General features: G+C 45.0%; 2 protein-coding genes across 3 annotated transcripts in view; one reads left to right on the top strand and one right to left on the bottom strand.

Annotated features, from left to right (window-relative positions):
- Adamts2 (ADAM metallopeptidase with thrombospondin type 1 motif 2) overlaps positions 1–9,892 on the top strand; it is a 210,571-nt gene extending 200,679 nt beyond the window's left edge. Inside the window, exon 22 of the mRNA XM_052197458.1 lies at positions 6,602–9,892. Within this exon, the coding sequence (XP_052053418.1) occupies positions 6,602–7,062 (461 nt within the window). The 3' untranslated portion in view covers positions 7,063–9,892. The remainder of the gene's footprint in view (positions 1–6,601) is intronic.
- Positions 9,893–13,302: 3,410 nt separating this feature from the next.
- Positions 13,303–27,231, bottom strand: Znf354c (zinc finger protein 354C). Of its 2 annotated transcripts, XM_052197461.1 has the most exons (6): positions 27,099–27,231; positions 26,588–26,700; positions 25,987–26,071; positions 20,024–20,150; positions 19,364–19,456; positions 13,303–18,234 (listed from the first exon to the last, which is right to left on the bottom strand). In XM_052197461.1, exons 3-6 carry the CDS (start codon positions 26,017–26,019, stop codon positions 16,802–16,804), a joined length of 1,686 nt encoding a protein of 561 aa, XP_052053421.1. In that variant the 5' UTR covers positions 26,020–26,071; positions 26,588–26,700; positions 27,099–27,231; the 3' UTR covers positions 13,303–16,801. The 2 variants fall into 2 exon arrangements, with proteins under 2 accessions (XP_052053421.1, XP_052053422.1); XM_052197462.1 differs by lacking the exon at positions 26,588–26,700.
- Positions 27,232–27,296: the final 65 nt, after the last annotated feature.

The raw sequence follows: 27,296 nt of genomic DNA, 5'->3' as shown, positions 1-27,296 counted from the left end.
GCCTGTGTGCTCGGCCTGCTCCTCCCGAGCTTGTACCACTTGGTGGCCACAAGTGAGGGCCAGCCCCAAGGAGGCCTGGTCTGGCGACACTGGCCTCTTGTAGGGAGGCCAGGACCTGGTTTTGTGATGGCTTGTAAAGGGGCAAAGATCTGTCGTGGTGCCGGAGGGGCCTGAGGCCACTGAGCGAGTGTGACCACCTCGCCATGGCAACCACCTCATTGGGCCACATTCCTCCAGGCTGAAGCTGGGTCAACTCCAAGGGGAAGCCAGCCCCATTCCCTTTCAGATGCCACCCACCATTGAGTTGAGACCACAGGGGTCTCTACGGTGTTTGGCGTGGTGTGCAGGTTTTTTTTCCTCCCAGTCTCCCGGGCCGGGGTGACAGACCCCAAGTTTCCTGCGGTGTCAGGGACTTCCCGGCTGCTGCTGCTGTCTCTGCTGCTGTTGCCCTTTGCTGAGTGTGTCCTTTCCGACTTGTGAAACCATGGCCTGCTTCCGTCTGGCCTTTGCACCCAACCTACACGGCCCTTGGCCCCCCATACCCCCTGTCTTCTCGGGGGTCCAATCATACACGGAGGAGGAGGCAGGGAGGCGTGTCCCTGAGATGGGACATCACGGACTCCAGCACTTCCATTCTCTGTCCATTTGCTCCAATGGCCTTTTTATTGTCCTGTGCATATGACCCGTTTAGAGGATTGAAAGTGTGATTGATTGATTGATTGATTGACTGATTGATGATTGACTGATTGACAGCTATGGATGTGCCTCACCTACCAGTGTGAACAACTACAGAATACCTCAATTTTTATTGCTTTTTTGCTTAGAAACACTATGTAGAAGATGCCTTAAAGTTGAAAGCTAACAGAATTGGCTAACTCCAGCCTTAGATGGAGGATGTGATCCGAGTAGGAGGCAGGCACTGAAGATCTAGGGGGACCCTGCCCATTTTGCCAACCTTTTGCCAAGGGTAAGGTTTCTAAATCGAGATGGCCTTGCTTCCTCCCTGAGCTGTCTGTGCGTGAAGGGACTTAGCAGGCACTCCACCTATCTCTAACAAAAGGGATCCCCCTCTGACGCCCACCTGGCCAGTTGGCGCTGACTGTTTTGTGGAGACTCCCACAAGGGGCTCCCACAGCGCGGCCTTACACCCAGAGGGTGACACACCTGGGTCCTTAGCCGTGACCAATGTAGCACTCCCAACTGACAGTCCCACCAGCCCCACCTGGCCCCAGCCACCTTCATCTGTTAATAAATCCAAGTTCCTGCTGGACCACGCAGCCACGCCTCCTCCTACTCCCCTTGGCACTAATTACTGTTATGTAAATAATTGGTGTGTAACTGCAAATTAATCCTCTCACGACTGTTAACTTCCAACTTTGACGAGGCAATGTGAGTGATCTGTGTGGTCGCAGACGGCGCGACACAGTCCCGGGCATTTGCCTCCTGTCTGTACGCACTTTGGTTTATCAGGGATATTTTATTAGTGTTTTGTATGTACTTAATGACGTAATTACGTAGGTTCCGTTGTCGTCGTTGCTTTTCCGTTGTTGTTTTTTCTTTCTTTCTTTCCATGAGACATTAGCGTGTGCCAAAGTGACTGTGAAAATGACCTTTTATTCTTACTAATGATGGAAAGACCTCTTGTCATGCCTCTCACAAATAAACTCAATAAAAGTTCAGTTCAACTGGGAGCTTGGGTTTGCTCAGCTGATGGCTTGTTCCCGCTGCCCTCCTGGCAGTCAGTACTCGGGTGCTGTAGGGCACGGTCCTGGAGCATCAATCACCTGGTTTCTGGTTCCAGTGACTTTGCTGTTCTCCACCCCACCCCACCACGCTGCCCAACATAGGTATTTAGGGCCCTTCTTCCACTAACACATATACCAAAGACATGTTCAAAATAGGGCCACTGTACCCCACCTTAGGGTTGAATTGTCAGTGCTAAGTGAGTTCCTTGCAGAGATGTCTAGGTTTTCTGCTCCTAGGTGCTGCCTGGGATGATGACTTCTCCCTTTTTGGGGGGATCAGAGGAGAAATGTGTGGGGTCTAGGTCATGTCTTCTGAGCCACTGTCCTGTGATTGCCTTGAGAAGCCTATTCACAAAGAGTAGGTAGGTGTCCATCAGTCAAGGGATGGGGATGGGTGTGTGGGTGTGGGTGTGCGTGCAGCGCACGCTCGTGTATGTGCATACATGTATTGTATAGCTCTACCTGCCTGTGCCTCCCAATGTCTATCCTCAGTAGCCATAGGGCTTATGTCCCCTCACCTACTGATAATAACCAGGCAGTGGATCAGGGACCTCTACTCCTGCGTTCATTCTTATCCTATAGGTGGGGCTCCTGCTTCATGACTGACTGTGCTAGGAAGCAGGAAGCAAGCTCAGGAGATCAGGAGAACGAACAATAGGAAATGTCCCAGCATCTAGGAAATGGGATTGGCAGCCCAGGCCCCAGGCTCCAGAGATGTTCTAGGAGCCATGGCTGGGTCCACAGCCCACAGCTCTGTCAATCAAAGGAATCATAGCTGAAGAGAAATGGGAGTCCTGAGGAGAATTGCATCAACAGCTCTGTATCCCTCTGTCCGTCTCCCCAGAAATGAGTCAAGATTAGCTGTCTTCTAAGGAAACTCTGTGTTAGGGCTCCTGATAGCCCTGGATGCCACCTGCACAAGGCACATCTAAGGCCCATGATGGAAAGGAAAGTGACACTCACTTTATAAATTAGTTTCATGAGCTTTAGAATGGTAAATCGGCTCAAGAAAGCACCACTCATTTCCCAGGATGTATCTGCTTCCAGCACCTCCCACCGCTTCTCTTTATCCTTTATAATATCAGGGGGAAATTCTTGCCTTGGGTCTTTCTCAACTCTGTCACACTTTACTCTCTCTCTCTCTCTCTCTCTCTCTCTCTCTCTCTCTCTCTCTAGCTTTGAGTTCTCTGCAGGACTATTCCCCCTAGGGATTGGGGAATTTGAATTTGATATTTAAATTGACTTCTCTTTTCCACAGTATTCATGTTTGAAGTTATCTATAGTACTTGTTTTCCGTGAATGCCACTAGAATCAATTTTCTCCTAAAACAAACAATAAGTTTTAAAAAGTCATTCAAGAAAACTCGCAGGAAGCAACTGACAATCCAGGTGGAATTCAGATACCACAAGACAGGAGGAGAGGCACACAGATGACTTAATGTCTGCCCTCCAAGTGCTAGCCGAGATTGGCTATGCTTAGCTTTTAAGGGGACTTCAGGAACAATGGTTTGTCATCATTTCTTAGAGACCAGTAATTCTGGTCACTCTTGGTGGCTCACATCATTAACCCAGCCTTTAGGAGGCAGAGGAAAGCAGATCTCTGTGAGTTCAAAGCCAACCTGATTTACATATGAGATCCTATTTTAAGAAAACCCGAGAGCTCTTGCTGTTTAGCTCCTACTGGGAATGGGATGGAAGATCAAATATCATAAAGTCAAAATTATCTCTGCGACCTCTCACCAGCCAGAGCCTCAGGACACACAGTTCAGCTGAAAGTGTAACTGATAGCTCCTTGATCCTGGAGAGCTTCCTGGTTACTGGTATTGTTTAAAAAGACACAACCACTGGTGTACTTTCCAGAAGGATTATAACCACCCCTTTGATCTTGCAGATGGTTGAATCCCAGGAATAAAATGGTCTAGTATTTGCATATAATATATGCATCCTTCCAAACATTTTGTATCACCTCCAGATCCTGTATCATTCCCAGTACAACGTAAACACTACATATATAGTTGTTTTACTGCATTGTTCATGGACTAATGACCACAAAGAAGTATGTATAATGTAGTGTTTTCCCCAAATCCTGTCCATTGGAAGCTATCTGGCCTCTGCTACAGGTATGTCATAGTTGTTGGGGATCCAAGGATGCAGAACCTGCAGGCACACAGAGAGTGACTGATATGTTTTTCTAAGTTGATATTAGTATACCAAGTTCTTAAAAAGTGGGGTTTTGATTTGCTCATTGGGTTATTTTAATTTTTCAAAACTGAAGCTCTGCAGTTTAGTCAGAAGATTCACAAAAATCTACCTGGCAGGCTGGTGGAAGGGAAGCATCTTCTAGAAGGGGGTCCAGATGCTCAGGCCTTTCTCCATTAACTAAACTCTGTCTTCGTGCCATCGGCTAATCCAGGGATGGTCTTCACCCAGAGTCGAGCAGCATTTTCTGAAAAGAGTCACACAACAAACATTTTAGGCATTGTAACCTATCCGGCCTCTGCTATGGCTATGCCATAGTCGTTATGGTGGCAAAGTGGTCAATGATAATAAAGATAGCTGTGTTTCAATAAAACTTTATTTATAAAACCACGTGGAAGGATGAATCTGACCCATGGCCCTATACAGTTCCCTGATTCCTGTAGGCAATCCTACTGCTGTTAGCTTCCCCCACTGTGATAAGATACCCGAGACAGAAAAAAAGTTAGATTGACTTAGGACTCGTTTCATGGTTTTCAGTCCATGGTCACTTGGGCCTGTGATAGTAATGTCACAGTTGGGACACTTAGTAAAGGACATCTGTCCTCTGGCGGCTGGGAAGCGAATGGATAGACAGAAAGGAGTGGTAGTCCCGTATCTTTTTCAAGGCCACACTATCAATAACCTAACGTCCTCTCACCAGTCTCTGCCTACAAATGGTTCTACCATTTTCCAGCAGCATCAAGCCTTTAACACATGAGCTTTAGGGGGGAAATTTCAGACCCAAGCTGCCCCAGGCTGATGGGAGAGACAGTCAGCCAAATGAAAACACAGCTGCTTAGCGACATTATTTGGTTTGTTTAAAGGAAAAGACACAGGGATAGGACAGAGCATCCCTGTGTGGAGGAGTAGCGGCCTCCTGGGTCTGGCTCCTTCCTTTGTCGAAGCTTATTATGAGAGATGTTCCTGTTATGAAGCTCTTATTTGAAGTCTCCCCTTATGTCCCTAGGACTGTGGTCAGTGGTTTACCCTGTTCAGCCTCAGTAGCTGCCAAGAGAAGGTGGTAATAGGAGTGGGAAGGAAACGGTGGGACTCTGGGCCCCTAACTTTAACATCAAATAAAATGCTTTTTACATTCTTCATATACTGGGCATCCACGAAATACTTCCTCTGAAGAAGACACTGGTAGTCACCCTTGCTGTTGGGTTTTGACTGGCCCTCAGCCTTTGTGCTTCCCAGTGTGTGGTGAGCCCATTTCTCTTCTCAGTATTAGGACTGACCTGGGCCTCTCCTCGCAGGTTGTGGCACCTGCAGCTGGTTGCATTTCCTGTGTATCTGGGCCCCTTCAAAGCTCGGTGCCACCTCTGGTGGTACACGTCTCTGTGGTTTTTTCTTGACTGTGCCTTTGAGGATTTAAAACCAAGAGTTTTCCAATTCTGGACTTACTCTTTATTCCCATGTATCTGTTTTATATTTTTGAATGTATCCTTTGACACACCTTTGGGACTGGTTCAGATACTGCCCGAGACTCAGCCTTGGGACTTTCATGGTGATGAAAAAGTCAGACTCTGGTCACCTTTTCTGACAATTGAATGTGAAGTTGTCAGCTGGGCAAGTGTGGAGAAGTCGGGGAACCATAAAGCCACAGACTGGGGGATTCTTTTCTCTCCTATGAGAGGCCAGCCTATGCTCTGAGGGATGTGGAACATCCCTGTGTCAATTACTTGTTATTTTATACTGAGTATGTCTTATAAATTATCTCAGTTTGCGTTTTAGAGTGAGCTACGGGGGGGGGGGCATGGGAGGGGGAGAGTAGGGAGAGTCACATTTGGGGAAGAGACCAATGAGGGTGGGGTTCAATTGGCTGAATAACTGTGCCTCAGACAGAGCTGGGAATTGGCCAGAGAAAAGAGGGGCGGGAGAATTCTGAAGAGAGAGTCAGAGCGCTCCATGTACCCTGGCACACGGGTGATCAGTTTCTTGACTGGGGAGGAATGAGGAGGTACTGAGAAGGATTGGCCCTATGTGAAGTTACCAGAAGTTCAGTGCAGCAGGGCCTCGGGATAGATCAGCATTGCCACGACAGAATGCATCAGATAAGTTTGGGCAAATGTCCGAAGGCCTGCACAAGTCTGAGTCCTTAGTCTCTGATAGAAACATGCTGGAAGGTCAGGCCAGAACAAAAGCCTCAGTGAGGCTTTTGCTGAGGAGCTGTGTTCAGCTTCAGGAGCTGGTGCTTTTGAGTTGAATTTTGTTCCAGTTACTACTTGTAGATTACCGTAGAGTCCTGCCACCAAACTACACTGAGGTGCCACTGAGGTGTTGTGTGAAGATCCCAGTGAAATCCCATCTGTGAGGTGAACTTGGAGTCTCTATTAAGAGCATAAAATTCCATTTCTGTCTCAATCTTTGAGCCACGCTGGAGAAGCAGGTTCCGCTGGGGATTGCTTGCAGGAGGGGAGCAGTCCAGGTGGGGGTCTGTGGATGCTGCCTGCATAGAGGCTCAGACACTGCAATTCCACTGGCTCTCCACACCAGCTCACTGCCTCTGTGCTGCCTCTGGACTCTGTCACACGCCTCCTCCAGCAATCTGCACTCGGCGGTGGGTACGTGTCCCCCTCACCTTGTCCCTTGGTTATTTCTCCCACTCTTCTCTTTCAGAGGACCAGTGCCAAGGCGACAAGTCAATGTTCTGTAGGATGGAAGTCTTGTCTCGCTATTGCTCCATCCCCAGCTACAACAAGCTCTGCTGCAAGTCCTGCAACCCGCCCCAAAACCTCAGCAACACGGAGGACAGAGGTGTGGCACCTCCCCCCGGGAAGCACAATGACATCGATGTGTTTATGCCCACACTTCCGGGATCCACTGTAGCTACACAGCTGCAGTCTTCTCCAGGGCCTCCTTTGGAGGTCTCCCTCAATGTCTCCAGCACCAATGCCACTGAAGATCACCCAGAAACCAATGCTGTGGATGTCCCCTACAAAATCCACGGTGTGGACGAAGAGGTCCAGTCTCCCAACCTGATCCCTCGACGGCCGAGCCCGTATGTAAAGACAAGGAACCAACGAATCCAGGAGCTCATTAATGCAGTGCAGAAAAAAGAGAAGCCGGGAAAGTTCTAATAAAATAGAAAGATTCGCATCAACAGCTTTTCCCCCTTGCTTATACATATAGTCCCTGGGATGGCAAATCCTGCTTTGCAGAAAATGAAGACAAAAAGCCTGCTTCCAAGAAGGTTTGGAATGCATGGAAAATAGTACAAAAGAATATATTGGGATGGGTGGGGCATGTGACAATCAGCCTAACATATATTTTCCAGGTTAGGAATGACCTAAATCTTGCGGTGATCTTAAGTGGAGAGTGGACAGGAATATTCAAGTTCCCTAGTTTCTTATCAGTGATGGGAGGTCAAGGGGATGACTCCTAGAGAGAAAAATTTTGCTCCAACTTACTAAGCAGTGGTTGAGAACCTTCATTTCCTTGATGATGGCCAGTCCCCAGACAAAGGGATGAGACCGCTGGGGACTATTAAGTGACATAGTGTTTTATTTATAGATCAATTGCCAGGTTGAGAACAGGAAGTTGACGTCATGAGTCAAAAAGACCCCGAGGGCCAGGCTGAGGATGAGATAACTGTGGTAACCAGTAGTATCGGGCTCTGACCAATCAGAGAAGAACACCCATCTAGAGCTGTTGCTGGCCTTTGGCCATGGGCGCCATATGTCTTCCCTACCAGTTTGGCCTTGTCATAAGTTGCACTTCCAGAGACCTGTGCTTCCTGTACTCAAAATCCTTTAAGTTGTGGGGCTGGGGTGACCTGGGAGTTTCAGGTCTAACTCCACCTGGCTCCAGCCACTGGTTTCTGTTTTAATTGCTCACTAATTGTCTGGTGCTGTTTCAAAACCTGGTGCTCAAAAAGTATGCAGTGTTTTGATCTCAGCTGGGCAGGGGCTGTGCATCTACCTAGTTCTTTCCAGGAAACTGATGAGACTCCTGTAATGGGGGGATTTGAGGGCAGTTCTAAACAGGAGCCACTGGGTCAAAGGCAGCAAGGACCACCTCTCTCCTTTCCACTTCACCTTGGCCTTGCTTGCTGTCCCCCCAGGCTGTGGTGGAAGAACCCCAATATTCTTCTCTGGCTAGCCTGGGCTAAAGGATCCAGAGAGGAAGAATGATAGAAACATGTACTCTGCTGGGATGATCCAGCATGTGGTCCAAGAACCAGGATTCTGTCTTTCCCAGAGTCCCAGACTGCCACCGTGGTGGTAAAGTGCCAGGCTGTGAGGCCTCAGGCCCAGAGGATGGGTTTTGCCTATGGTCTGAACTTGCCCCTGCCCACCTCCAACATTTAGAAGTTCTGGCACCTGGCAGTATATTCTGCAGTCAGGGGTACAGGGTGGAGGGTGGGTGCCCACTGTACTTTTTTCTTTAGAAGCTTAGATAACTTTTGTTTGGAGTAGAATGGTGTTTGGTGAGCCAGATGTGAATGGAAGGAAACTGGAGGGGAGTGGATGGGTAACAGGGAGGTGAGCATGGCCTCTTTTATTTGTCAGCATTTTGTGAGAATGCCACTCCAGTGCCCCCACATGGTAAGACCTAAGGGCATGTTAGTGCCCTCGCTGGGCTCAGCCTGGCCAGAATTCTGAGGCACCTCCTCTGTGTTCCCATCAGCCATAGATCTAAGATTCTTCTTCCTTATTGACATCCCCCAGCCCTTCACAGAATTTAGGATGCTGAGACTCGGGTTGACAGCATTGTGGCTGCTCCTCCACTGAGTATCAGGGTCCTCCGTATGCTTTTGTGAATCTGCATGCCTGTGTGTTGGGGGAGGCGTCTGTGTGAATGATCTATAGAAAGAAGTCAGAGCATAGAGACCAGCAGGACCAATGTGTAAGATGGCCCTTAACCTTCCTTCTAGAAGGTAGCCAGACCCCAGAGCCATCCATTTCTCTGCCCCTACTTCCCGCACACACACCTACACTGCTCCAGCTCCCAAAGAACCCAAACTGGAAAATATCCTTTGACTAGCTCTCCTGATAGGTGGTTGAGAGCAGCTCTGTTCTCCTGCCTTCTTGTAAGCTAGGAGTGAGTCCCATGGCTGGCCTGCGTTTGTTGAATCCAGGTCAGCTGGATTTACTCCTGGGCTGAAGAACTGAGTACTTCCTGTTTGAGTCTGTGGTAGAATGTAGAGGAATATTCTAGACTAGTACAATTTAGGATAACCGAGTTTAAGTGCTGCAGGATAGTAACACTCCATTGTTAGATCCTAGCAAAGCATAGAAGGCCCACATGGGACAGCCCCAGCAAGACAGAGCCTCAAGGAAGATGACATCCTTGGTGCCTTGGGTCATGGAACTTCTAGGCCTCTCTGGAGTGAGTGGTACTCATACATCTTTGGCTAAGGAACAGTGTCCACTGAGCTCAGAGAAGCTGTGCATGCCTGGGCATGGTATCGTTTGGAGAATGCTTAGAAAAAACCCTAAGCTTTTCAAGAAGCTCTTATTTCTGAGGTGTTCCTGCAGTCCCAGAGGCAGGCAGGAAGTTTCCAGCACTATGTTGTCACCCAGACTGTCCTGCATCGCCCAGAAAAATCTTAGGCACTTGGGAGTCGTTTTGTCATTCCTAGTGAGATCAGGCCACATTTGAAGATGCTCCTTAGGAAACCCCATGGAATCTTGTATATAAGCCTCACTTTCGTATTTTAAACATTTTCTTTTTTAGTCTGTTTTAAGTATATAAATGGTGCTCAATACCAATGTTGGCCTGAGGTAAGACTCTGACTCTATATACTCCTATGTGACAGGTGGCCGCCAAATGGAGCCAAACACGGTGCTCAACTTAAATCACAAAATTTTATCTGACAACAGCCATCGATGCATTTTTTGTTCTGTATAGCAAAAATTGACTTCTTATTTTCATAACTTATTAAAGCATCTGTGGTTTTGCAAATCATGACGGTGTTTGTTACCTTGACTACACTCATCCCCAGCATAAACTTGGGCAGGAGAGATGTGATGCATTGGCAAGCTAATCTTGAGAATGAGCCCCGGGTCCCAGGTTCCTGGGACAGGGGAGCATCTAGGAGCACTGGCTGTGATTGCTCAAGTCAGAAGCCCATGGTGGGGAAGAAGCGTCCTCTTCCAGCTTATTATGGGATATGACTTAGGGAAGAGTCCCAAACCCAATCATCATGATCCTCTTCTCTATGATTAGGGTTTCCAGGAGAAAATACTAGCCACTGAGCTAAATTTGAATTCCAGAGAAACAAGGAACACTTCGTAGTATAAAATAAAAGACATACTAAGAAAAAATATTTGGAATATTTCTGGAATTCAAATTTAACTTAGAGTCTTGAGTGTGTGTTTTTAAAGTTTTAGTCAGCCAACCTGTAAGCACTTAGAAAACGTCATTCTCTCTTCCCCACTTGTGTGGCAGCCAGTGTTGGGGAGTTGGGTGGGAGGGGCTGAAGGGCAGATTCCTCTGTCTACTTTTGTAAGAACTCCAGCAGGGCCGTGCAAATATGAAGTTGTCAGCTGTTGGGTGCCACACACTAGGAGTGCCCCATATCTCAAGAGATCGAATTTGTTATTCTAATAATTTCTAACTTCATACTATCTCTTGATATTGGGAAAATCTTAGTAATTCCTGATTATAGGTTTTTCTATTTCTGCCTCTTTTATAAAACCATGGACCATTTCACTATTTTGAGGGTCACTTTGGGACACACAGAAATGTTAATTTGATACTATCTTCTTGGTGATGTCATTCAATGATGAGGTGGCCAGTTTTGCTTCTAGAAATGACTGTTAGAGACTTGCCCCTTGAAGTTATAGGACTGTATGACCTGTCTCCGGTAGAATGCAAAATGACACATCTGTCCCCTTGCTTTTAGATTTACCACATCTAGGCGTTTTGTGTTAACTGCTGTAACGTGTTTTTTTGTTTTGTTGTTGGTTTTTGGGGGGGGGTTGTTTTTGATTTTTTGTTTTTTGGGTTGTTGTTGTTTTGTTTTTTTGGTTTTTCGAGACAGGGTTTCTCTGTGTAGCCCTGGCTGTCCTGGAACTCACTGTGTAGACCAGGCTGGCCTTGAACTCAGAAATCTGCCTGCCTTGCCTCCCAAGTGCTGGGATTAAAGGCATGTGCCACCACTACCCAGCCCTGTGGTGACGTTTAATGCTGGCTTTTAAAAGATTTTTATTTATGTATGTGTGTGAATGACACATGTGTGAGGCTGCTCACAGAGGTCAAAAGAAGGCATCAGATACCCTGCACCTAGAGGTACAGGTGGTTGTGAACCTCCTTTTGGGTGCTGGGAACCAAATTCTGGTCCACTTGAAGAGCAGCAAGCACTCTTAGCCATCAAGCCATCTTCCAGCCTCTGGTTTTTGAACAATCTAGAGCTCATTATGTAGAACAGGCTGGCCTCAAACTGGACAGAAATCTACTGCTTCTACCTCCCGAGTGCTGGAATTATAGGAGTGTGCTTCTACACCCGGATCAGTTTAACATTTTTCCATCAATATCCTTATTGACACCAAGTCCATGCCTTCCTTCTTGTGTAATCATTCTTTTTTTTTTCTCCTCTTTCTTGTTTTCGTTTTGGCCATGTGCTTCCTGACTCCCACTGCCCATTTCTCCGGGCAGACCTGTGGGAGAGATTGTTTAGCCTGTAAGTGTGCCTTTGAGGGATTGTGTTCCCTAGGTTAATTGTGGGAAGACCCATCCTGAGAGTATGACTTGAGCTGGGATCCTGAACTGTATGGAAAGAAGCAAGTGACCAAGCATTGGCATTCATTACTCTGCTTCCTGGGGATGGATGTGATGTGGGCAGCTGCTTCAAGCTCCTTCTGCCCTGACTCCCCTGCTGTGATGGACAGTACCCTGTACTGTGAGCCACAATAAACCCTTTCTCCACTGAGTTGTTACAGGAAAAGAAACTAAGGCACAGAGAAAACAGAAGAAAAATCTCCTTGTACTGCTGGCAGGGAGGGAAAGGTTGGCATTTTGAAATATGTCCCAGCTTGGAGTCTGAAACAAAGGCTTGTGTCCAAGGGCAAAGTGTTACTGAAAATGTTTTAACTGGGATATGATCATTAGACACTTCCAGATCTTTCTAGTCTCTTCTGTAGTGATAAGGAAAAGAGGATAGTCTATGGCCATGCTATCCTCAGTGTGTCCAATCTCATCTGGAAGGTAAGCAGGGTCAGGCCTGGCTAGTGTTTGGATGGGAGAGGAGGGTAAGAAAGGCTTCCGAAGTCATTGTCCAGGACTCAGCAACTAGAAGTCTGAGATTTTACAGGAAGATTATCAGAGTCCGAAGATGACAGAGAATAAATGAATATATTTTCTTAAATTGACAATAAAATATTTACCACAACTAGCAGCATTCTGAACCTCAAAACACATCTCAGCAAACAAGGAATAGAAGTAATATAAAATATTAGATCAAAAACTCTAATAAATTAAAAATCAGCTGGGAATGTCTTCGGTCCTTTGAGGTTGAGCAATGCATTTCTAAATTATGCTTGGGCCAAAGAAGTCTCAAGAGAAATGGGTTTGTTTCTTCTGAGAGGGGAGAGGGTGGGGGAGCACATGTGTGCATGCAAGCCACAGCCTGCAATAGAGGTCAGAGGACAACCCCAGGGGCCAAACCTCACCTTCCATCTTGTTTGCTGCTGCTTAGGTTTGCTTGCTTGGGAGCATGTGCGATTCTCCAATGAGGACCAAATACCAGTGGCTGTCCAGGAATCCTCAGGCCTTTGGTATTAGATTGGGTTCTTAGGCTCTCTGGAGTGAGACAGCTATTGCTGGACTACTCCAGTTCTATCATGTAAGCCAACTAATGAATTCTGTTTAAATACAGACTGAATTCTGTTGGTTCTCTACCTCTGGAAAATGTGAACACAGAATGCTAGCTAGAGTGACAACTATGTGTACATGGACCATGATGATCACCAAGATCGGATGGACAAATCTGCAAATCACCAAGTAGAAACATTAAAAAATAAAAGTCATGAAGACCTTGCTGACCACTGTTGGCCCATGGTTCTTCTGGTTGGAGGGAAGAGTCAGTGTTTAAAGATGTGACTGGCCTGTTCAGTCACAACCATACTCCACGGAAATGTCCAAAGTGCCCGATGTTTCAAATGAGTTTCCTTCTTTAATCTGCTGTCATTATTTTTCAGGTATCCAAACAGCTGGCCTGAGTATTAGTTGCATTCAGTGGGAGAAAAGGCACAGAATGCTTATCCCACTTAGAAGGGAGCCAACCCATCATTTCTACTGATTCCAAATATACCCCTGGAGGAGGAACTCTCAACCCAGTTTCTCTAAGCCTTGAACAGAAAGCTCACATTCATCACTTTATAAATCATTTTTGCCTCAATTTTTATTACATTTAAACATAGGTACAGACAAGTTTAAAGAGTGATCCCAACAATTCAACAATCGCTGATCAATTCTCAATTTCAATTTAAAATATGCTGCAGACATTATGACTTGTCAACTTAAAACTTTTGCATGCATATGACAGGGAAATATAAATTCAATACTTTACCTAGTCTAAGAAAAGTAAGCATACCACATTATTTAACACCCATTTTCACCTTTGTATTTCCCTAAATATCCCTCTGACTTTATTTCTCAATAAAAGATTACACTTTGCATGTGGCTGCCTCAGGCATCTTTTTGTTCTAACACATTGGCTATTTGAAAAGTACAACTTAATGATCATTTCCAATGTCTCAAACTCTAGATTTGTCTATTACCGTATAATCTAACATGTTACTCTCAGTTCTTTGTAAGCAGGAAGCTAAGTCTAGAGAAAAGATTTCCATAGGCGTTCATTGACTGGTTTTGGCCTCTGCGGCCTCTGGAGAAGGCACATGGCTGCTGCTCAGGGGGGGGAGCTCTGCTCACAGCGGGGGTGGGGGTGGCCCTGCCTGTCAGGTGTCAGGATGAAAGCAGTGCTTCCTTCGCACCTCACAGCTGCCCTCTTCTGGTTGATGCAATGTTCCTTAATTGCCTTTCATGTAGTAGGTTTTACCATCAATCAACTTTTTGCTAGATTTAATGACAATGACAGTTGTTAAATGGTTTTTGTTTATTGCTTTGGATATTCTTAAAAGATGCTTTTTTTCAAATGTTATAAAAAGCTTCCCCCCACCCCTGTAACCTTTAGAAAATATTATATCCCGCCCTGCCATGAGTATTTTGATGTTTGAAGTGTCTTAAGTTGGATCAAAGGATGTACCTTCAAGTTAGTCTCTGTTCCTGCTCATATCAATAACCCTAAAATGACATCTATCATAAAAATATCCTCTGGGTGTACTTATATTCCCCTCCTACTCCAAACATTCCATTGTTCATTTCTTCAAGGAGTCCTGAGTCCTTCTGGAGGCAAATGGCATTTGTAAACCAAAAAGTGGACACTGAGCATGCTCACTAGGTACAAGAAGACATTCAGGGGTACCCTTGAAGTCTTATTTTTCTTGCAAAAACATTTAAACACATACAACTACTCTGAGGAGCCAAAAGAAGTCAGTTAAGTGCTGAATGCCTGCTTAATTCTCATATTTTGTTCAGATGGAAGGGTCTAATTAATGCTCCTAGAGTAATTTCTAACACAAACCAATGGGGTAAGTCAAAGAACGAAGGAACTAGGTCTAGGGGAGATATAAAATATTAAGGTAATAAGTAGATTGTTTAATATAAAATATTCATCTGCAACTTTATACTTAAATCCTATGGGCTGCAGACACAGCTCGTGGTAGAGCACCTCCTGAGCATGTACAAAACCCTGGATTCAGTCGTCAGCACTACAGGGAGGAGAAAAAAAAAGTATTAAAAGTTGTGTAATAAAAAGGTAGCCACACATGGAAACATTATCAAAGTGATACCTCCAACTGAACCTTCATCGGCTTTGAGAATTTAAGTAGTTATCATAGAAGCAGGTATTGAATCAGAGATAGAAGAAGGGGGGCATGTTCTCAACTCCACTACTAAGACCGAAGCTAGGAGAAACTAAAGATAACTGATTACATTACTAGCAATAATATTTGAACAGGTTACAAAACAAATAGGGTTCTTAAGCCTTGAGGCTAGAAATGAACCTGTAACAATCATAGATTATCAGAGCTGAAGACCTCGATTCTTAAAAGGTTATAAATTAAAAATCTCTCCAATCCTAAAGTGCTAACAGGTTCATAGCAGGAGAGTCTGTCAACACTGGCCTTCTACAGTACATAGTGTACTGTTTGGATGGCAGTCTGCCCACCTCTGTCTGATCAGGCCTACTTCTCTAGTACTGTAAGCCTCTACTCAGCTAGATCCAGAACCAGATTCCATTACAGATACAGAAGACTTAGAAAGAAGTCTCCCTTGGGAGAATTTTAAATTTGAAACAGTAAATTCTAAATTAGTAAACTGAATCTTTTTTAATTATTAGGGACTATGAAGAAAAAAAATGTCCTAAACTCTTTGTATGTGTATGTATATACACTGGCATACACATATACATACATATATGTGAGTGTGTGCATGCAGCCTTTTGCCCATGATGATGTTTTTGGCCAATAACAGCCAACACATATCACAGTGGTCTCATTAGACTACAACTGGTCTGCAAAATTCCTACTTGTCCAATTACATCGGAGCTGTCATGACTTTCTAACTATAATAACACCTTAGGCACAATGCATTGCTCATTTGTGCAAACAAACCCTCTGTGTTGGCAGCCAGACGACACCACAGCACACACAATTATCTACAGTACATGACACATGGTGATGGGGACAATCTACATTACCAGCTTACTCATTTGCTATACTATACTTTTATCCTTAGAGTATACACATTCTACTAATAAAATTTACACCAAGCATGATGGCTCATGCCTCTATTCCTAGTCCATAAGAGGCTGATGCAGGAAGACTGAAAGTTTAAAACCAGCCTGGTCTACATAATGAGTTCAATGCCATTAAGGTACGTAGTGAAACTCTATCTAAAATAAACAAGCAAACCAATAAAAACACTTACTATAAAAAAGTATGGAAATATGCATGCATAACAATTAGAAGAAAGGCCATGGATTTGAAGGAGCGTGGGGAGGAGCGTATCGGAGGCTTTGGAGAAAGGGAAGGGAGAAATGTAATTAAATTATAAACTCAAAAAAGTTTTGTTTTTTTTTTAAAAAAAATTATGGTATGTTGACCACCTCAAGAGATCACATTGATTGGCTGACCCAGAACGTGTAGGGCTATGCAAATGCAATGATGTTCCTATAACCATGAAAGTGCCTAATGAAGCCTTTTCTAACTGTATCCCCATTGTTAAGTGACATGGCCACATATACATAAAAGTCCTGTATGTGTATATATGAATATAAATGCATACATACACACAAATATGTTGTATAAGGAGCAATTTATAAAGAGCTTTATTGTTGATACACAACAAATCAAAGTATTCTTTTCCTCTGTAGTGGCTCTTTATGAAAAGGACTTCTCCCTATAACAGCTCACCATTTTAGGGACTGAGGCCCCACAATTCTTCACATTATCAACTACATCAGAGACTATCTTGAAAAGAAAACTCATAACACAGAAGCTCTTAGAAAGAGATGACCCTCTCATGAAAAATGCTTATACGCAACAGTTACTCATACGTTTTGTTTTTTAAGTGAGGCCTTTCATACTTTTCCTACGAATTTTTAACATATTTGTAATAGTCCTTAAATGGTTGATGTGGGCATTCTTTGTGCATCCACCGTCCATGACTTAGTGGTAACCATCTGCTGTACAAGTAAAAAAGATGACTATTCCGATTTGCATTCTACGCACTACTCTTCTGATGTGTCTTGGATTACAGTGATGAATTAATGTTCTCAGGCTTGTCTCCTTTCACAAATCTCTGATATGGAGTAAGGGATGTGCCATACATAAAGGGCGCCCCATATTCTTTCCATTTATATAGCCTCTCCTTAAGGTGAACTTTTTTGTGTCTACAGAGGTTTGACCTATAACTATAGGCTTTCCCACACTCCATACACTTGTAGAGCTTCTCTCCAGTGTGGATTCGCTCGTGTTCAGTTAGGAATGAATACTGGCTGAAGGCCTTTCCACACTGATTACACTGATAGGGTTTCTCTCCAGTATGGATCCTCTGATGCCGATAAAGGTTTGATTTACAGCCAAAGGCTTTCCCGCATTCATCACATGTGTAAAGTTTCTCCCCAGTATGAATCTTCCGATGTTCATTGAAGGAGGAATACTGGTTGAAGGTCTTCCCACATTCGTTGCATTGATATGGTTTCTGTCCAGTATGAATTCTCTGGTGTTCAATAAGGGTGGACACACGTGTAAAGGTTCTCCCACACTGCAAGCACTGGCAAAGCTGTTCTCCAGTATGGAGTTTCTGATGTTCAGCTAGGGACGGAAACTGACTGTAGCCTTTCCCACACTCGGCACATTTATAAGGCTTCTCACCTGTGTGGATTCTCTGATGTCTGTGGAGCTTTGCTCTGCAGTTAAAGGCCTTGTCACACTCAGCACATTTATAGAGCTTTTCCCCAGTGTGAATCCTCTGGTGCACAGTGAGGGTTGAACACTGGCTGAAGGCCTTCCCACACTCCCGGCAGCGGTACGGTTTCTCTCCCGTGTGCACCCTCAGGTGTTTGATGAGTGTGGAGCTGCTGCCAAACGCTTTCTCACACTCACTGCATTTGAATGGCTTCTCTCCAGTGTGGGTTCTCTGGTGAGCCAGGAGGGAAGATCTATGGCTGAAGCTTTTCCCACACTCACTGCATTTGTAAGGTTTCTCGCCAGTGTGAATCCTCTTGTGCTCTACAAGATGAAGGTTTTGGGTAAAACCCTTCCCACATTCACTGCAGACATGAGGTTTTTGTCCTGGGTAAATCTGAAAGCTTCTCATTAAATCAAAATCCTGTGGTAAATCTTTCTCTGAAGTGTGATACATACCAGGGGCACTTTCTATGGGATCACCCTCTTGTGAGACAAGTGCTTTACTTATGAACAAGGGCTTCCCCAGCTCCGAGCCTGTGGGAGATCCGTCTTCACTGGTGGTTTCCTTGGGCGAAGCTGGCCCCGGCTCATGAGCTTTCTTTCCTTGCTCCTGTACTGGATCTAGGCTCTCAGATTTCACAAGCTCTCCACAGCTGATTTTCCAGTAAACACACTTAGTGGGTCCATTCTTTTTCAGCCCATGAGATGTTTCTTCAGTAAAAATGTCTTGTTTGGGGGGCAATGCTTCTTCTAACTCTGGCCAAATCTCGAAATCTGAAAAGAATTGGAAGAATTAATTCTTCCTTTGCTAGAAGAGAGACTTGGATGCATAAGAAAGCCAAGACTGGCAGCAACACAGAGAAAAGAGGATTGGTGCAGCCTGATCCCAAACATGGGCCTGAATCTGGAGGGAAGCGGATGGAGGATCAGAGGTAAACGGGCTAACGAGTAGGGTGTGAGGATAAACTAGACAAAGCAGTGTTGGAGGGGAGGAGACTGCGGTTCTAGAGAGGAGCAAATCCAGACAGGGACGCACAGAGCAGAGCGTAAGGACATAGAGAATCTCTGAAGTGACAGGCTGCAGCTGAGCACAGGAACCCCTCAGCTTCCTCATCCGCTCTGCACACAGCAGCGGTGGGTGGGCAGGCGGGCAGCTGCCTTCACTTCCTGCTACTCTCAGGTCACTGTCATTGCATTTCCCTCATGGTCCTCTGAACCCCAGAGCCAATAACTGGAAAATATTTAGATTGCTTTCCTTTAAATTGTGACTTCACATTCAACTGTAATTTCATCACAGCCTGTGAAAGGGTTTCCTGTGAAATGGTCTGTCAAAAAGATGATGCTTGCATCTTAAATGTGACAACAGCCCAAACACAACTGTGTTTGATCTAAGTTCAACACACACCAATCACACTGAAAACCTATAGCACAGGCCAGTCCTGCGCACCACTCTCACCTCAGACTGAAAGCATGGCGGGCTTTCTGTGAGGGCAGAGGAGAAATGAATGACTTCTTCATTTCTTCTGTAAGCTAGCACCAGAAGACTACATTCTCTTTGTAGGAGTCTTATGAAAATCTGTAAGTTTGTGAAGTCAATTTGTCCTGAAGGTCTGAGGATCCCCAACCTCAAGTTTTACTCTAACTCTATGTGAAAAGATTTAGTTTGAGTTAGTGTTAAGAAATACTGAGCTTTCTTTACTCAATCTGTAACTGAAAGTGGACTGACGTTGCATTACTGCATTTAGATGGCTGCACGTCAACAAGCTTTCCACTTAAACACAAGAGGCCCCAAGCATCTCCACAGGGTTCATTATCTATAAAAAAAAAAAGCCACTACTTCACGGCCCTTTCACGACAGAGGCAGGCAGGCTTCTGTGTCTCCATTTCCCAGTGGCTCACTCACCTAGGCAGGTGTCTCCAGTGACGTCTCTTTCCATGCAGGGATCTTGCCCTTTTTGCAGCTTGCCAATCATGGCGGGCACTGACGCCTGAAATCCTGCTCATGGGAAAGAGAATGGAGTTTGGATGAATGGCCTGAACAGCCACTTCATAAACCACTCACCTGACCTAGAAAGTGGAGAAGTTCAGATCTACACACAGGTAAATCACTTCCCAGGGGACACTGGAAATTTAGGGCTTAGAGCAAGAAGCAAGGACCAACTCAAAATTAATGCACTGTCCTGGAAATGGACTTCTCTCAGACAGGGTATTCCTGTACGGTTTTTAACATCTAAATGTCTTCTATGAATTTCAGATTCTGAACTGGGATTTAGTTACTGGCCTGGGGAAGAAAGCAGGCTGGCAGTAGGGTACAAGGAAGGGCAAAGAAAGACAGGAACACAAAAGTTGTCAAAGAAAAAATGTACTTTCAACTCCACAGAGATTTGATTTTTCTCTGCAGCATAACAGAATGGAAAACAGAGGACTCTGAACCCAAAGGAGCAGCTTCCAGATATTTCTACTACACTGTTCATTAGGGAAAAACTCGTTCCTGGTAAGGCCAGGTGGTGGGCAGGGCTCACGTGCTTCCACAGCAGAATCTTCACCCCAGCGAGCTCCTTACCCAGCGAGGCCAGGTTGCTGTAGTTCTCCAGCATCACCTCTCGGTACAAGGTTCTCTGAGCAGGGGCCAGGTGCAACCACTCATCCTGGCTGAAGGACACGGCCACATCCCTGAACGTCACAGGCTCCTGGAACAGCAAACCCATTCCTGCTCACCCCAGACCATCATCTTCATCATCTGGATGAAGGTGACACTGGGTACACACCAAGAAATTAAAACTATCTCAGAATACTAAGTATTTTGAATCATTTAGTTATGTAATTTTGTGGAAATAGTCATTAACTATTTAAGTAAACAAGTATTTATTGAGAACCTACTGGAATCAAAGTTGTGGGGATTTGGGCATTAAAATCCCTGACAGTAGGATATAAAATCCAAACCTAGAGGGGCTATAAAGATGGCTCAGTGGTGAAGAGCACTGACTGCTCTTCCAGAAGTCCTGAGTTCAATTCCCAGCAACCACATGGTGGCTCACAACCATCTGTAATGGATCTGATGCCTTCTTCTGGTGTGTTTGAAGACAGCTACAGTGTACTCATAATACATAAAATAAATAAGTAATATTTAAAAATCCAAACCTAGAATCTTATAGTGTTCTAAGCAAGCAAAGTCTTCTCTCACTCAAAATCCAACTAAAAGGAAGAAAAACAATATAAATCAATATGTAGAGCAGTGTAGGAAAGTTAAGGAAAATACCAACCAAACAGGAAGAATCCCTGGTCAGAAAAAAAAAAAAAAAAAAAAAAAACGATTGTTCAATAAATGTGTTAGGGATGGTGGTAGGGACTTTGCATGTACTGTCTCCTTTAAATCTTATAAAAACCCTCTAGAGAGGAGGCTATAGTTTAAAGCACTTTACAAATGAAACAGTCTAGAACAGTTACATGACCTAGGACATAAGTTGACTCAGTAGGTGAAAGCAGTGCTGCGAAGCCTTGCGAACCTGAGTTTGATCCTTCCTGAGCACATGGTAGAAGAGAGCCAGCTCCTACGAGTTGTCCTCTGACCTCCACACTTGTATTATGACTCATACATACACACCATCAAAAAAATAAATAAATAGGTTAAGTAACCTTCCCAAGAGAATACTGGGAGAAATTGGTAAAACTAGGTATTGAGTTCAAGTAAACAGACTTCTGAGCTAGTATGATGGGTTTCTATTCAATATGAAAATCAAAAGAACCACAGGATTTGCAAAACTATGTACACGCCAAAAAAGTCATTAAGAAAGTAATTTCAGGGGCTGGAGTGATGGCTCAGTGGTTAAGAGCACGGACTGCTCTGCCAGAGGTCCTGAGTTCAATTCCCAGCAACCACATGGCAGCTCACAACCATCTGTAATGGGACCCCATGCACTCTTCTAGTGTGTGTCTGAAGACAGCGACAGTGTATTTATATAAATAAAAAATAAATAAATCTTTAAAAAGAAAAAGTAATTTCAGTCTGGCGTGGTGGGGCACACCTTTAATCCCAGCACCTGTGAGACAGAGGGAGGATCCAGAACAGCCAGGTCTATACAGAGAAACCCTGTCTTAGATAGATAGATAGATAGATAGATAGATAGATAGATAGATAGCAAAGTAATTTCTTCTAAAAGAAACAGCTCCTAAATATGAGAGAGTGCAAGGCAGGAAAAGAGATTCTATTATAACACATGAAAATAGTGAGCTCTGGAACAATACTGTGGGTGAGTCTGAGAACCCATCAACATGGGGAAGTCATGTCACTTTAGCCTTACACATTTACTACTGGGACTGACTTGGCTTCAAGGAACAATATCAGTAGTAGGTAGGGACATCCCCTTTGGGTGCTGAATGCAACACTAATTACTTCTAGGTAACGGTTCCTGGCACACTGGTTACAAGACCTGTGAATGTGACATGCACAAGGAAAGGGTCTCTGCAAGTCTGTCACCTCACGGACTGAGACATAAGTAGACAACGTAGATTAACATGCAGGTAGGGCTGTGTGGCGATAGTCCTTACTCCACAGCTCAGCTCTAAGAGAAGCCCACGTGATCACAGAAGCTGTGATGTAACTAACTGCTAGGCAGTGAAAGGGACAAGGAAACAGATTTTCCCTCCCAGTATCTAAAGAACCAGCCCTGTGGACAGCTTAATAATAAAACAGTGTAAGACTTCTGACTTCCAGAACTGTGAGACAATCAATTTGTGCTGTTCTAAACACTGAATCTGTGGTAAATTGCTGCACAGAAAAAAAAATCAACATAGAGGTGAAAATTTAAGGATAATTAATGTATGCATCTATTAATAAGCCAATGGATATGCAAATGATAATATACATGTTGCATGAAATACATACAGCCATTAAATAAAAATGAGATAAATTTGTACCCCTGGCACAATTTGATTTGTGTGAAAAAGCAAGCTACAAAACAATCTTTTGAAAAGTTTTATACATATATACACCTATGCAGGGTACACACAAAACACCCAGGACACTGCCCTAATTATTCTTTGGTGTTCATGGTTAGGGGGAAAAGCAATCTTTCATCAATTTCTTAACATCCTCACAATTTTTTCTATGTGTTTGTTTGTTCCTTTCTTTCAGATCTGTTTTCAGTACTGAAGATGAAACCCAGGACTTCAGTCATGGTAAACACATGCTCTACCCGTGAACTACATACTCAGCCCTGGAGTTATTTCAGGTTACCATTTAGGGCTAAAGAGATAGCTCAGTAGCAGAACACTTGCCTGGGAAACATGAGACCCTAGGACCAGTCCCCAGTAACCACAAAAACAGAATCCAACTAAATTTCTAAATCACCCTCACTGTTATATGCCTGAAGGTTTGGATGTGAGCTGTCTTCACACAGAGTCTGAGCACTCACTCGGTGCCTAAGAGGTTTCTAAGGTTTCTAAGAATTACAGCATATATCCTTATCTCTTCTCTATAGCAAACACTTTCACAGAATACCTGAGACAGACTGAACTGATAGGTCACAGTTGCCATGTTTTTGATTGGAAGATGTAGCAATGTGCCCTTTTTCAAGATGGCAGAATTACCTCTCACCTCACATATTCTTTATAGATCGTGCTATCAGTACTTCCCAACCAAGAAGAGCTCCCTCCTCTAACCCTATGAAGTGGTGTCTTACTTTTCTATGCTGTGATAAGACACCATGACCAAGGCAACTTCTAGAAGAAAGAGTTTATTTGTGCTTACAGTTCAGAAGGAAGTAGCTACACTACAATTACAAACTCTTTCATAACTTCCCTTGCCTGAAATGAAGGCTGTCTGTCCACCTTGGAAAGAGAAAGCTCACCTGAAGCTTCCCCACTTTGGACAGAGGGTAGCCCAGGCCAGAGCTGGGACTGCTGGGTACTGTATTCTGCTGGTGTAGCCACTACTGTAGCACTAACTTTATGGGAGAAACAGGTTAAGCCCTGACAGAGTTAAAAGAATTAACAGCGTTAGAGTGAGAGACCAAACCTACTCCATCTTGGGACCAGCCTCCATCTTAAAAAAAAAAAAATTAAAAAAGACTCAGAACTTCACTGCGGCAGGACTCAAACTTAACCCACATACCAGGAAAGACCCAAAGGCTTGTCCTTGGTCAGAGGGATGCCCTAACTACTTCCTAGCAACAGTCAATCAAAGATCAATCTGATTGCTTCAGATGGACTTTCAGACTGCTTGTGACTGTTCACAGCCTTGTTTCAGAACGCCCATCTGTTTCAGAGCACCCATCTGCTTCAGAGCACCCATCTGTTGCTTACAACAGACATTCAGCTAGATACTTGCTAGGACAGACACCCCCTTGCTCGTTCCCATTTCCTCTAAAACCCTTCCCAGCTGACGGTTCAAGGCTGCTCCGCCTCCCCATCCTGCCCTACTGTGTCAGGGTTGGGTGGGAGAAGAGCCCAAGCCCGAGCTTGTAATAAAGAGACCCTAAAGCTATTACATCAGGAAGGGCTCCTTGGTGGTCTCTTGGGGTTCACCAATGGTTCCTGGCACAAAAGGGACCACTGAGGATGAACCATCTCCCATTCCTCCCACACCTCTGGTAACACTACAAAGTTAAACATCAGCTCTGCCACTCCTTAGCATTTAAATTACTCAGTGGAAAAGGGGGACATCCTCTGGCTTTACTGAGACTCATGTGCTTTACCTCTAGCCCTGGATGGAGAGCTGAAAGGTCTAAGCCAGCCTGAACTTTACAAACTACCGTGTCCTTCCTTTAGCAGTTAATCCAGGAGCTGGGGAGATGGTTCAGTGGTAAGTGGCATTGGCTGTCCTTTCACAGAACCATTCCAATTCCCGGCACCTACACAATGTCTCATGACCACATATAACTCCAGTTCCAGGGGATATGGCAAACTCTTCTGGCCTCCACAGGCAACTTGCACACATGGTGCACAGATATACATGCAGGTAAAACATCCATACACATAAAATAAAAATAATTTTTCAAAACAAAATTAAAGAAGTAATTAAGCTGGGCCTGTCAATCACCTGGCCAGAGTTTGATTTCATTCACCCTTTCACCCCCCAAATCGGATTCACTTGGAGACATGCTAAAGACAAGGAGGGCTGGTTATCCCTCAATGAACTAATGTACTTAGCCTTCCCAGAAGCCTCTGGGCAGGGCCGTGCAGGTTTCTATCATGTACCACCTTGGAGCTTGCCCAATTTTTAGAGTTATTCCGAAAACTGTAACGTTTCCTTTCTACTTTTATTATTTTTTTAATTTTTGGCCAAAATCCTAAGCATGCTTCCTTTCCTGGGCATTCTGGGGTCTCTCATCCATGCTCAGAAGCTACTTCTCCCACCACACAACTGTTTCCTGTTAGAGAGAATATCTTACATCTGTATGGATATAGTACCTGCCAATAATAATGGCTGACACAGGAAATAGGAAGTGTGACATCCGGGAGGAGAGAGAATTCTGGGAAAGATCCAGGTGAGAGATCCACCCTGGAAGACGTGAGGAAGTAGACACATGGTACCTGAGCACAGGTGACCAGCCAGGTGGCAGATTGGTGGTTAAAATAATTGGGCTATTTTAGTTATGATCTAGTCAGAGCAGAGCCTAGCTATACGGCCACAGTATCTGTAAATCTATCTTAAGTCTCAGTGTTAGTTCTGAGAGCGTGGGGCTGGGAGGAAGAACCTGACCTAACATCTACAGTGAGCCTGTCACGCAGCTTGCTGCCTCCCCCCCACTGCTGAACCCACCTCTCTCGGGCCCTATCTCACTGCTCCTGGCAGCTGGCAAGACGTACAGCTTGCCTGCCCTGTTATTTTTCTCAAACTCTAATAGCATTTTCTTCAAGCTTCCTTCTGAGTACATTTCTAGATACTTTTACTAATGAAATGAAGAACCCAAAAGAATGGAGCAAATTTCCCTGGCAACTGATGGCCACAGAAGATATTTTGAATTACGACGATGACGTCTTATGTGTGTATGGGTGTGGTATCTGTCGATAATAAATCTAATGGCCTCTGGCTTAGGCAGAAAATAGGAAGTGGGACATCAGGGAGAAGAGATAATTCTGGGATTGAGCCAGAGGAGAGATTTGCTGGTAGAGAGACCCTCAGACCTCTCTCTTTGGTTAACAAAATGGGGTAGACACTCCATCTGAAGGATTCCCCATTTTAAAAGAAAGCACCTGGGAGGGTTTACGAGACAGTGGTTATAGGCTATCATCTGCTCTGGACCTGGCAGGATCCTTTGATAAGTGTGAGAAGAGAGGCTTTTGTATCTTTTCCTTACAAGTCGGCCTCAAACTGGAGTTTGCATACCCCTGTTAAATGCTAATTTTGCAAGGGAGAAAAGAGAGGCTTTTGTATCTTTTCCTTGCAAGTCGGCCTCAAACTGGAGTTTGCATACCCCTGTTAAATGCTAATTTTGCAAGGGAGAAAAGTAATAGGGGCAAAAAATGGAAACGCATCCACATCTGAGTCAGAAAGCAATTTACGCAAAGACAAGCCTCACTCACCGTCCCCGGAGCAGCCCGCAAATCCACAGCCATTTCCCTTCTTAGCTTTCCTGCCAAAGGAGAGGCGAGTGCTGACCAAGTACTCCTAGAAAGGGAAAAGGGTGTATGTAGTAAGGAACTCTGGTAAGAAAGGGAAGGCTCGGAGCCAGGAGGGTAAAGCCACCCACAAAGGGGTCTGGAGAAGTGGCTGCGTGATTAAAAGAGCTTCCCTTGTTTGCAGAGAAATTTGATTATCGAAACCCACATTGGGCTATCCACAGCTACTTGTAACTCCAGGGGATCCAACATCCTCTCAGGCCTCCTTAGGTACTGTGTGCTCATGGGCACAGACATAAACATACACACATAAAAATAAGTTAAGTTTTAAAATCCACCCATAATGGTACCAAATGATAAGAACGCTGACCAAGCCAACCTGTTAAAACTATACCCCTTCTGTATATTAATCACACTTCTACTTTCTTACACCAATGCCTCCACACCCACCTACAGGACTGTTAGCACCTTGTACAAAAATCGTGGCAATGTCAAAAGGTTGGATCTGATTAATTTAAAGTACAAAGGATAATGTGTCCAAGCTCTCTGCAAATGCTGTGTCTACCTCAAAAACTTGAGTGTTGGCTGTTTGGGAATTCCTGGAACCAGTCCTCTGTGCTGCAGAGGTGGGGCTGTGCTGTCGACGTGGCTGAGGTGGACAGCCAAGGGGTTCACAGCCTGCCCAAACGACAAGACAGAGCAAGTATCATAGATGGGAAGGAAATTCTGCTTCCAGTCCGAGGCTCCCATCAAGATTCCGCGAATGCTCGGGCCAAACTTGGTTTCTTCACCAGCACCATAGGCACAATGAAGGGCCAAGGGGCCTGTAACTTGGTATTAGATGTGCTAATTCATTAAGTTAGACTAGTCTGCTGTTGATTTTAAGATCTGCATCGCTAAGATGCTACAGAAGATGCACAGGCCTCCGGCTCCGCAGTTTGGGCCCAGCCACGCTTTGTGGCGGGCCGAGCCTGTAGGAGGGTCCCCGAGGCCGCAGAGCACTCGCCAGGCCGCGCCGGGCCCGCCGGGAAGCCCACCGCCCGCTACGCCTCGCCCGCCCCCTTCGCCCCACTCACGGACGCCGGCGCTCGCTCCCGCCACTCTCAGAACGAGCAGTCTCGAGGATGTCGGCCCCAGACACGCTCTCCTGGCAGAGTCAGGATCACCTTGTCCAGGATACCCCCAAATCGCCAGGAGCAGCCCCGCCACCGGGAGAAGCCGCAGAGAACTACTACTCCCGGCATGCCTCAGGTCCTTTCTGACTACACCCCCCA

This window comes from Apodemus sylvaticus, chromosome 10 (assembly GCF_947179515.1).
Source record: "Apodemus sylvaticus chromosome 10, mApoSyl1.1, whole genome shotgun sequence".
Taxonomy (NCBI): Eukaryota; Metazoa; Chordata; class Mammalia; order Rodentia; family Muridae; genus Apodemus; species Apodemus sylvaticus.
Note: the sequence above shows the minus strand (reverse complement) of the source record. Positions and strands in the feature narration are given on the sequence as shown.

Excerpts from the sequence above, each read along its gene's own strand:
- Znf354c (XM_052197461.1), bottom strand. The coding sequence starts at position 26,019 with ATGGCTGTGGATTTGCGGGCTGCTCCGGGGACG. Across the intron at positions 19,457-20,023 it reads CAGCAACCTGGCCTCGCTGG|GATTTCAGGCGTCAGTGCCC; the intron begins GTAAGGAGCTCG and ends TCCCATGAGCAG. Across the intron at positions 18,235-19,363 it reads CACTGGAGACACCTGCCTAG|ATTTCGAGATTTGGCCAGAG; the intron begins GTGAGTGAGCCA and ends AATTCTTTTCAG.